This window comes from Centroberyx gerrardi, chromosome 10 (genome assembly GCF_048128805.1).
Source record: "Centroberyx gerrardi isolate f3 chromosome 10, fCenGer3.hap1.cur.20231027, whole genome shotgun sequence".
Lineage (NCBI taxonomy): Eukaryota > Metazoa > Chordata > Actinopteri > Beryciformes > Berycidae > Centroberyx > Centroberyx gerrardi.
The window spans coordinates 8,381,123-8,393,373 of NC_136006.1; the positions used below are offsets into that span (position 1 = coordinate 8,381,123).

At 41.6% G+C, this 12,251-nt stretch overlaps 1 protein-coding gene across 3 annotated transcripts in view; it reads left to right on the forward strand.

Moving 5' to 3' along the window:
• lrrfip1a (leucine rich repeat (in FLII) interacting protein 1a) overlaps positions 1–12,251 on the forward strand; it is a 50,988-nt gene that overhangs the window by 14,797 nt on the left and 23,940 nt on the right. For all 3 annotated transcript variants that reach the window (XR_013505133.1, XR_013505134.1, XM_078286072.1), the window contains exon 2: positions 4,293–4,379. Coding sequence is in view for 1 of the 3 variants with exons in the window: in XM_078286072.1 (XP_078142198.1) it covers positions 4,293–4,379 (87 nt within the window). In the remaining 2 variants the exon portion in view is untranslated. The remainder of the gene's footprint in view (positions 1–4,292; positions 4,380–12,251) is intronic.

A 12,251-nucleotide genomic window follows, 5' to 3' on the forward strand; every position in this document is an offset into this window, starting at 1 on the left:
GCATCGAATACCATGTATGATTTTTGTTACATGTGTTTGACAAAGCATGTTGATTCTAACATGCTGTGTTTGACACCCTGGGACGAATCAAGGAACCTGTTAGAGTGAGACTTTATCTTCATTAGATATTATTCCTCTCCACAGTGAGTGACTGTCCACCAGGCGAGGTTTGACCCAGTTGCATATTCTGTGCCAGGGTGTGTCTGGGCTTGGGTGGCATTAGCCTAGTCAAGAATAAATGCTCGGTCAGATTAAAGATAAAGTCACTTTACTTGGTCCAGATAAATCGAATGCAATGGGAAGGGAACCTTGCAGTGTGCGGACTGGGATGTGCGTGCAGCTACTCAGTTTACCTGGGATTAATTTAGTGTCCTGAGGGTGAGGTGGCTATTATTAGCAATTGCATTTGTTTGTTTGTTTTAGGGCTGCAACTAATGATTATTTTCATGATCGATTAATCTATTGATTGACAAATGCCCATCACAAGGTACCAGAGCCCACAGTGTTTCTTCAAATTGCTTAGTTAGTCTGACCAGCAGCCAAAAAAGTCTTAATTTTATGAGATGAAACGGAGAAATGCAGCAAATATTAACATTTGTGAAGCTGTAGCCAGAAAATGTTTGGTACTTTTACTTGACAAATGACTAAAACTATTAAGCAATTATCAAAATGATAATCGCTGAATTTTTTGTCGATTGACTAATTGATTATTGGACTAATCATTTCAGCACTAGTTTGTATAAATGTCTCTATTCAGTGGATGTGGTTCTTACAAAGATACAGACCTCAGCTGTTACTTAAACAGTAGCTCAAATGAACCTTTTTGACGCTGCTGTTCCTATCTTTTTATTACTGCTACAGCTGTGTGTCTTAATCTGTTTTCAGCTATACTGTAAGTCATTTTAATGTTGGCTTGTGACAAAGAATAGATGCTGGCATAGCATGACTAGCAGAGAGCGTGGCGGACTAGTAATAGATGAATCCGACACCTGGTGCTTGGAAATAATTCTTAGCGTTTGTTTTAACCTGCATGCAGTGCCAGATGGGCGGGGTTTACTGCATCAGGACAGTTCAGAGAGTGTCAAGTAAGTTGTCATTCACAGGAAAGTATACTAATGGTATTCAAATACTTTTCCTGTGATTGTCTGCATGTCCTGGCACTTATTGTGTTGTACTGCATGTGGTAAAACCCCACCCATCTGACACCCAAGTAGGCCAAAGCAAGCCATAAATAGTATTTGCAAAACTTTTTTCACCCCAGTCTGATTGACATCCGTTCAGTTGTCTGTGGAATTTGTGTGTTTGCGCCTGCCTCTGCTCTTAATCCAGTCAATAACTGGTGTTTGTTTCTTGATGCACAGCAGTGACAGATGATAAGCCGTCTGACTCGCAGCCCTTAACCTCTGAGCTTGTTGAACCCATGCATGTTAATGGAGGTTTTCAAGCGCTGTGTATTTGTTGCTGGAGGCTAAAAGAGTGATGTCATGTTACTCTGCAACTTCCTCAGCCCATGGGTAACGGAAAAAGAAGTGTACAAAAAAAAGGAAGATACCGTTCCCATGCAGTTCAATGTGTGTGTGTGTGTGTGTGTGTGGCACAGGCACAGAATTGTGTTTGAATAGGGAACTGTGTGTCCTTAAAGCACATGGGCACAAACACATTAAGAATTTGTCCCAAGGACAATGAGCAATCATTGACTTAGAGGAAATGCCATTTAGGCAATCAGGGCACGAGCCAAAGCAAGGACATGAACAGCAAGCAGTGAGGGCTTTTCCTGGAACATCTCCCTCGCCACTAAGACTAAGACGACTGTTTGGTAGGGATGAGATGACATGCTTATCTCCCGATACGATTCGATATGTGATATGGGGTTCACACGATACAACCATGATATGATGTAATAAATAAAAGTTCAATGACAACAAAGTATCACTGTGCAGAATTAAGTTTATGTCTGAGACGCAAATCTTTCTAGCAATAGCATTGGCTTGCTAGAATGTAAACAACAATTTAAAAATGTCATTACAAAGTGCAAATAATATAATTTCAATGGAGAGCTTGTGAAATTGTGATGGGCAAACTGTCTCATTTGTGATTACTACAGCAGAATAAAACAGCAGAATAAAATCTAGCTAATATCGCGATTCATTTTTCTGCTTCACGATACATATTGTCACTTTTTTGCTTTGCGATATTTTGGCGTTGGCTAAATGGCATTTGTTGAGGGAGTGGAAAGCATCGTGCATTCGCTTTCCCTTTCCAGATGTTTGTAGGTCGGGGGATTTGTGCTGACGACTCTCCAGTCACAAAAGCCCGCTGCTGTAACCTTTAGGCCACCATGAAACTTTTCTCCACCTCTGAGGCAGAAGTGCTGACTCAAGCAGATCTTTTCAGGCCTTGCTGAAATCATATTGAAGACCTCTTAGCTGGTATTTACTCTCCTGCAACTATTACTTCCGCGCCATTCACCTTAATCTCAATGGGAAGTAGCCTACATGAGACCCGGGCTGAGCTGCCTTTCATGAGTCCCTGTTGAGATTCTCATCACAGAACTCAATGAGTCTTCTGAGCGTAAAAGAAAAGGTGAAAACTGGGACAAATTGACATTTGACCCAGATTTATGAAGAGGAGTGAAGTCAGAGAATGTGCTTCTGCAACGGAAAAGTGAAACAATTAAACATCCAGCCATCTTCAGAATAGCACTCCTACACTTTATATTTATAATATTTAATACTCCTTTATAATATTTAATACTCTTATTCTTACTCTCCGTATTGCCCATCTTTACTGGCTCTGGAACTGCTGTACTTTTGCTATTTTTGCCCTTATTTGTGACTCTTTTTAACATTTAATATTTGATATTTTTCTTTTTTTTTCTTTTTCTTATGCCTATTACGTAGTTGTTGCTTCCCCTAAGAATTTCATTGTTCATAATGACCTTGTGTTATACTGTGCATTTGATAAATAAAACACTTTGACTTTGATCTTCTATTCCTTACAAAAGTTATATTTGAGGGTTCTTTGGTAAGAACTGATTCTAAATGAAGTTGAAAACAGTTTCAGCTTTCCACAATAGTACATTTTTCAAGATTGAAGAAGTGCAGAGAGACCAGAGTGTGTTGAATGCAGAGGTCAAGCTGCTGAACCTTTTAAAAAGTGTCTGGTTTGTGTTCTGGAGACAGACAGAATTCTTTTGGTTACCGAGACCAGACATGTTTTACTTTTACATTTTTTAAAGTCTAGAGGCAGATGCAACTATTTAGAGATAAGGCTCCCTTTAAAACCATGTGAGCAGGGTTTAAAAAAAAAAGTCAAAGCTCAAGGTGTGTGTGTGCATGCATGCCCTTGGTGCAGGCGCTTGTGTTGGATGATTTCGTAGTCTGTGTTTTCCTGTTACTGGGTCATAGTGTCTGACATTGGGGAAATGCATTAGTGTGACGGTAGGAGGGATTACTACAGTGACCCCGCCTAGAGGCGAGCAGCCACATTCTGTCTGCCACAGAGTCAGAGGAAGGAAGTGCTTACACACACACACACACACACACACACACACACACATACACACACACACACACACACACACACACACACACACTCTGAGAGAGATCCTTTTAAGGAAAAGGCCCTGCTCTTGCCCCGAGTGCTGAGTGGAGCGAAGGCAATACCTTCAAATACAGAAATATAAATACATACACACATTTCCACACCGTTTTGACTGCATGCATGACTGGGTCTCCACATTCTCACAAGATTGCATACACATAAATACACTGAGCTATATCTGTTCTGAGTCTGAAGCACACTTGGTATTCTGTGCTTATAGACACTGCTACAACATTATTGATCCATCTACCAGCATTTGTAGCAATATCCATAGTGTGGCATAGTGGATTACCTTTTCTGTTTATGTTTCAGTTGTTACTTTGATTGATTAAGCCACATAAGGAACACATTATACCAAATTTGGGAGCATGATCTGCAAAAAAAAAAAAACCTGCCATCTGTGATATGAAGTTACATTTGTGCTCCTTTCTCAGTTTTTAGGAGCATACACTGGTAAAACTATAGAACCATTCATCCCTGTTGTTTTGACAGCTGACAAAGTATTTAATTCCCAACCATGACTTGCAAAAAGTTTTGTTAGAACTCTGTCTAGGATTTCTGGTCACATGCATGTTCACCCTTTATAGATGTGTAGTCGTGTGCCAGTGCGAGCTCGACTAAATCAACTGCTATTTTCTCTCTCTCTCTCTCTCTCTCTCTTTCTATTTCTCCCCCTGTCTGCCCCTCAGGCCGAGGCCCGGCTGGCAGCGAAGAGGGCAGCGAGGGCAGAGGCCAGAGAGATCCGCATGAAGGAGCTGGAGAGGCAACAGAAAGAGGTAGAACCCAACGCTTCCGTGTCGTACGGCATCAGACACACTCTCACATCTAAAGCAGTGATGCAAAAAAAAAACACGTTATGGGTAACTGTAAAGGGCAACTAGCCTGGTAAGACCATCCTGATCACGTGACCTCACATTCTGTTTCGCTCCACGAATCAGTCTGGACTTCGGGAGTGGGCGGGAGTACTTGCCTTGACAGACAAACTCCTTCAGCCAATCAGCGAATCCAAATTCAAATCCAGTCGGAAGAACGGCGAAAACGTCTTTTCCGCCGAGAAACTCCGCTAGTGCATACTCTTGTTCTTGTTTAATTGTTGTTATTGAGTCTATTTCTGCAATAACTGGGATAACCCGGTTACGTCATCAACTACGACGCAGTCCCTGATTGGCCCGGTTACGTCATCAACTACGACGCAGTCCCTGATTGGCCCGGTTACATCATCAACTACGACGCAGTCCCTGATTGGCCCGGTTACATTGTAATTTCAGGAAATCGATGTGGGCGGCTAGAAGTCCAGACTGATCCATGGAACGAAACTGAATGTGAGGTCACGTGATCAGGATGGTCTTACCAGGCTAAAGGGCAACAGCCCAAGGAGTTGGCAGAAAACATTTTGAAGAGTTATGACCCTGTCTCACTTTGTTTCTGGAAGTGTCTCCCATCTACATCGCCCCTTATGTTCCATCCAAACCAAAAAAAGTTAACATATTTTATACAGTGTACATATTGATATCGTATTTGAACTTCAACACTATTACATTCTCCTTAATCAGATGTCACATAACTTAAAAACGCATCGAATTTCAGCAGTCACTTGGATTCTCTGCTGGCAGTTGGGAACAAAGGCATTTCCTGTCAACATTGCTTTACGTTGTTAAGCTGCGGCTCTTTCATCCTGTGCTAGGTCATGAGTCAGAGGCGTAAACAGAGCGCTGTAATGACCAAGGCACTGAGGAGCACTGCTGGGGATTTTCTAGCGGTCAAATCGTACTCCATATAAAGTGTGAATAAAGTTTACGACCTGAAATAAAACACCTTATGCGCAGATTAAAACAACAGTAAAATAACACCTCACATTACAGTCTGATAAAAAGCCTGCCTCCTCACCAATCAGCTCTCTGGAAAAATGGCATCACTGCTCATAGAGGATTAAAATAATTTACAAAACCAGATATGAACAGAAACCCCAAAAGCTTGTTGCCTTTGGAAGATCATTTATATCGTTTTTTACTTTGTCACTGCCATTTGGGTTCATTTGGCAATTTTGTTTTCTCTGACATCGGCAATGAAACAAGGCTGGGCAGAAGGTTACAGTGCAAAAAATACCAAGAACAATATCTTTATACATCATCTAAGATTGCATCTTAAAATCAAATTTTTCTTAAAAAAACATCTTAAAATCTGGCAATTTGGTGATAAAATGTCACTGATGCCGCTCTACACAAACTCTCTTGAATAAAGTGGCTGTATGCTAAAACAATAATCCCAATTGATTCAAGAAAGTAAGTGACCCTTCAGTAGAAGCAAGTGAAATGTTCTTCCCCATTAATCGGGAAAGATGGACATTTTTTGCAGTGTGGCTTTGCTCTGAGGTTTAGTTCACAGTCTGGCAAGTAGTAAGTGGAGTAGTAAGTCCTCAAAGAGGCTCACTAATTACTCGAGAAGGGTTTGGGCCTTTTAATCTCAGGCCAAATTGGAAAATTCCTCCAAGAGGTTTATGGGAAAATTTTCAGGTCATGCATTTAATTTGAACTCTTAATGAAATTAAGAGTTCAAGACCAAGGCATACTGTTTTGATGCCTGCTGTATCCTTTTACCTTATTTTTACAAATGTCCTTCAAAGTTCATAAAATGCCCATGAATTTAAAAAACGTTTGGCAAAAATGCCCCCAATAATTAGGAATAGCCTTTTTTGTATTTGACCCTGTTCACATTTTATTCGCTGACCTACTGTCCCCTATGGGCCACCGTCGTTGATTCGTTTGAGTCTGTGACTGGGGGATTCTTTCTAGTGCTTCCTGTGTGGGAAAAATGGGGGGGGGGGGGGGAAATGCAGGAAAAAAGTTTTTGATCAGAAAACAATCAAATATATAGCCTGAAGCAGTAGAAAGTGTTTGCATCATGCAGCCAGCAATAGAAGAAAATGTCAACCTCCCACAAACCATTCCGTCAACCAAAAATAAAAAAACAATATTGTAAAAAATAACAGTGGAGGGGGGAGGTGGACTGTTTGGGAACAGAAAAGGGAAAACAGTACCTTCCTCTTCTGTAAGGCCTGCTGCCAGCTTCTAGCGGTAGGAAAGAAGTGTGGGACGTGTGGTATATTATGATTCAAAATAAAACACATCTTACTGATACAAAATGAGTGTTTATTTATCAATACGCAATGCAAATGTATTTTTTCATAGTTCAATATATTTGCCCACAAAAGGACCAAAGTGACCCTAAAAATCAGGTCAAGGGGGCAAAAATTGCTCTCTGAAACGAAGTTAATTTCTGGCCCTGGATTGCTCCCCAGTCTGCAGCCCCTCAGCCAGTGTTGGCAGCAGCACTGCATTCTGATCATGTTGAAACAGGTGGAGAGATGAAAGTTTGTGTTGGGACTGCTGGTCAGCGGTGTGCTGCTTGTGCTTTTCCTCGCTGTGGGTTTAGCACCTCTGATCTCTACAGTGGGGAGTCCCTCCATTCCTGGATCGCTATTCTTAGCTTGCAGTAATCCCATACAGACAAACAGACTTCTGCCTCTCACCTGTGCAAACCAAACTCACAAAGGTTGCCTGCTCTCTGTGCCCAGAGCCGGTTTGGTGGTTAAGACCCCCGACTCTGTAACCACATGTAGCCCAGCTGGCCTTCAGTTGAATCCTGACACAACTTTCTCTCCTGTGTCTGCCCTTCTCTGTAACCCGATGATCTTTCCTACTGTCGCAAAAGAAAATATACACTACCAGTCAAAAGTTTGGACACACGCATTTTTCTTTATTTTTACTATTTTTCAAATTTTAGAATAATAGTAAAGACATCAAAACTATGAAATAACACAAATGGAATCATGCAGTGACCAAAAAAGTGTTAAACAAATCAAAACTATCTTATATTTTAGATTCTTTAAAGCAGCCGCCCTTTGTCTTGATGGAAAGGCAAAGGCTTTGGAAAGAAATTCATACATAGGATCAACTTCACTATTTATATTTGTCTAAGAAACACATTTCAAGCATTTAAGCACAAGCCTTTAGATCAAAATGGCTTTAAGATAATGAAAAACATAGAACATTCAATCAGGTGTGTCTATTAAGGCTAACAGTTTTCCCATTAAGGTGTACTGGGATAATCGGCATCCCAGTGGCGCACAATTATTTAGCAATCAAAACACAGGTGGTGAGCCCAAACAAACATATACACACACACACGCACACACACACACACACCCACACACACCAGTCATACTTACCGGATTAAGGGTCAGTGTTAAGCTGAGTCTGGTCAGGAGGTGTGCATGTATGTCAGGAGTGTGTGTGTGTGTGTGTGTGCGCGCATGCGTGTGTGTGTCCCTTAAAACCTTTAGCCAAGTTCCAAAGTAGCTTAGCCGGCTGCGCTCCTTGGTCCAGCCTGTAGTGGAGAGGTTGTTGTTGTTGCTGTGTTGTTGACATGAGCGATGGGTTGCTGCGCTCACAGCCACCTTCAGGATCTTGACTTTCGGATGTTTTCTCACACTCTGAAGACGGGACTTAAGGCTGGATTATTGGCTTTATAGCGGCGCAAACTCAAACCGTCCGGTTGCCTCTCTAGTCGTGAGCTCAAACCTCAGTGTTCCATCACGCCGTGATCCCGACAGGACAGGACAGGACAGGACAGGACAGGACAGATACAGGATGCACCTCTTCCTGGCACCCTGAGGGCAGCAGGACGGCTGGGCGTCGGCTGGCAGGGAGGGGGCTGAGGGCCACCCTCACCGGCCGCCCGCAAACCCCTCCGCTGAAGAAGGGGAGCGCGGTGAGTCCGACAGAGCGGGTGCAAAACGTGTAAGCTGATTGTGTAACTGGTTTGATGAATGGGCCTAATGACCGCGTCCAGCTCAGTTCCTAATTGGGTGTCCAGACACGTAATGGGAGATAAGTAAGTCGCTGGGATCTCTGAAGTCAGTTATAAATCCTCAAGCTTTTGCACTATGCATGGACAATTTTTGTGGCACAGTGTGCTCTGCCAAGTCTTCATTCATGTCACACAGCAGAAGTAGGGAAGGACATGGTTTGGTTTTTGATGGATGTTTTTTGTTGGCAGAAGTTAAAACAGAGAGTTGAGATGTCAAAGCCTATGTAGCACAGGTAGACGAAGAGATTAAAGTTGCACTATTGATTTATAATACGTTAATCTATAATAATACATTTCTTATAATGGAATCGGTACATTATAATATTGCTGTGTTTTCCTCAAAGTAATGTATTGGGAACAGAAAGGGGAAAATGGCACCTATTGCCAATAATCAATATGTTATTTAGGCTATGAAATGCCACATAATGATGCTCTCGAAAATAAAGAAGTCATCCTTTTTTTAAGACTTCTTGAAAGTCTAAAAGGTCTTGAATTTTGATTTATGGCTATTTACTCTTAAGTATATTTGATTGGGACATTTTGTTCGATTTCTTTCATACTTGATTTATGTGTGAATTGTATGCCAGATTGAATTGCTGTCAAAGGTTTTTACTGCTGTCAAATAAAAGAAAAGCAGAATAGTAAATTGTAACATATTGGCTTCAAATCACAGAACTCTGTATTTCAAAACAAAGAAAAAGAATATTAATGTATCAGGAGCTTTCTGGCAATTCCCTCCCTTAGATTCATGGTGTGATATTTTATAAACACATCCGTCATGCACATTTGTCACAGGCTTGAAGGTGAGGAGGATGACTCCATTAAAAAAAAATGCTGACTCTAAAGCCAGCACCTCTACAGTGGTTTATAATAAGATTTATAATGAAGAGTAAATGTCTCAGGTCTAGACAAGACAAATGCCAAAAATCCTTCAATTCTGCAGCAACAAGAGGTTCTCAATGTCGGGACCTGACCTTTCATCTCATCTGGGACTGTCAAATTAAGAGCAATGGACTCGTGAGGGCAAGAGGCCGCACTCCAGGAACAAACAGCGCTCCTGGATAATCAATGAAGTGATGCGGTGGACGGAGAGGTCAGCTGAAAATAGATCTGTGAAAGCCAGAATTACAAAGCAGCCAATCCATATATTGGGCAAGCATAAGAGGCAGACAGTGGTGGTAAATCTGGATTAAAGGACTGGACCAATGGGATAGGCAGTGCAACTGTAAGGATGGGGTGTACTTTAAATGTGGGTTGGACTGCATTTGCTTGGTGCAGGTATCGGGAAAAGCACAAAGAGGTGGAAGATATTTGCTTTAATTCACAGCAAGGCGTTCAGCAAGGGAACGGCTGTGAAACATATTGCAGAAGAAGTTGGTGGTTGATCAAGGAAAGATTGTATGATAGTCTTTAGTCTTTAGTTATAGAAAAAATACAGTAAGTGTTATCTCTTAAAAGGCAGGTCCTATGGATTTAATCTGACATCTCTTGGTGAGTGTTACAAATTTCTATTTTTACTTGTAGTATTTCTTGATTGTGTCACACATTGGATGCTGTCTTGATTCTGCCATATGAACAAGCCTGGACTTGGTGTGAATATATTCTGTAATTGACCTTTATACTGAAAATCTGATACCTGTGCGAGCAAAGAAGAGGTCGTGGCCAAAATGTTTTTTCAGCGTCTGGTTTTGCTATATTGAGGTTATCTGAGGACACTTTGTTGCACACTGTGACATCTAATGGTATATAAAATTACTTCAATTGGCAGGGCATGAATTTAGATGCTAACAAGCGATGCATTTATTGAATAAACCTAGTAGGCTTTGGCTTGGGCCTGCAGGCTTGACCAGTTAGTTTCCTCAGAGTGCAGGGCTGCTGGGTTCAGTTCCTGGATCTCGAGGACCTCAGACTGGCTGCTGTGGGGAGATCGACGGAAATGACGAGGGAATAAAAAGCAGTCTGGCAAGCTTTATCCATGCAGTGTGAGGTTCAGGTGCGCTGGTTTGAGTATCACTGCCGGAACTTTCAATATCACTGAGTTTATTCCCACTCTCTGAGGAAAACAAGTACAGGTTCTATACATTCCCATGTCACATGGCGATGAAATATAGACCTAATTTATTATCAGTTTATTTGAATGTGACCTCCGCTTTCTGGTACAGCAACGCTAGTATAAAGTCAGTATGAAATGCTTATGTCATCGATCATAGATTTAGTTATATACGTCACTACCTCACAGCAGTTCATGCAGACTAATAGATGAAGAGCCCAGAAGTAAGTTCACCGAGCGGGTTCGAAATTAGTGAGTAATGTTGGGAATTAGCCTAAGTGTAGGTAGAGGGCATGGCTGTGCGTGGGAACTGACGCTAGAAATCTGTTAAGCCCTCTGGAGGAGTCGCTGGCTGAATTCAACCAAACATCTGTGATGGGAGGAGACCACTTGATAACCACAGTGGCAGACCTGCACTCACACACTCAACCCTGTAACATTTAGATGAGGTGGCTGGTGAATGGTGCTGCCTGTCTGACGGTCCTGTAGGTTTATGACGGCATAGACTATAGTCCTCATTTATGGTTTAGTGGATCATTCTTTTGATATGAATTTGGCTTCTGTATGAATGAATGCTCACCTTGGATTATGTCACAAAGGACTGCAACATCAAATCCTGTGTATTGGTAAATGCTCCCATCATTTGACGTCATCAAAATGATTTGTGAGAGATTACAATCATAGCTAAGGTGAAGATTTATAGTTGGTTAAATTTTCACAATAATACAACTTGTGCTTCATTTTATTAATTCTATTTTGATCTCTAAAGCCCAGAGTTAATTTGTACAAAGTGAGTTTTACCGCACCATGACGATAACCGTCTCACTTCTGGTTTCCCCACGCCACGCCGCCATATTCAAAATTCAAAATGCGATGCTGTAGTGCCAGATTAAAGTAAAAGTGAAGATATGTCAGAGGCCAGTTGTTTGTCACAAGACTCAGACTCTGTAGTCATGGGAACGGACACACACTTCCAGGTGACCTAGACGGCACCGACCTTATGGAAACGTGGGGGAAACCCTGGTTACCGTGGCAACCCAGTCACATAGGTGTTGGGGCAGATCTCCGGTGAACTCCTCAAGTTCCTGGGTATTTCACATTCCTCAACTCTGTCCCTCTCGTTAGCAGAAACCTGCGTCTGTCTTCCATCACCGCCGCACAAGCATTCATTTCATCCTGTTTTTATTTCTGTGACTTTATGACATCTCCGTCTCATTTTCCACTATTTTCATTAAGCCTGTTCTATTTTTTTCTGTTTTTCATGTTTGATTTCTCCCACTCTCTCTCCTCTACCCTCCTCCGGTGTTGGTGTGTAGATCTTTCAGGTCCAGAAGGTAGGCCTCCTCTTCCTCATTTTCACCTCTTTGGATTTCATTATCATTTATTTTAAGCATGCTTATGTAATAATCATAGGCATTTGCTTATAATTGTGTCCAAAAAAAAATGACAGCGGGTTTGTATACACATAAAATGATGACACATTGTGAATGATAATGAAAATCTGCTACCTGTGCCTTGTTTTCTGAACTGTTTTTCCTTGCCCTCATTTCCTATTTTTCCTCTTCCTCTTTTTGCCCAATTTAGAAATATTATGGCTTGGATACCAAATTAGATGACCGATCGGACAGCAAATGGGGAGATATTGAACAATGGATGGTACAGTTTCCGTGCTCTGATCACAAACGATACTAAAAAATATACCTCCCATATACTAAATGCTATGCATGTC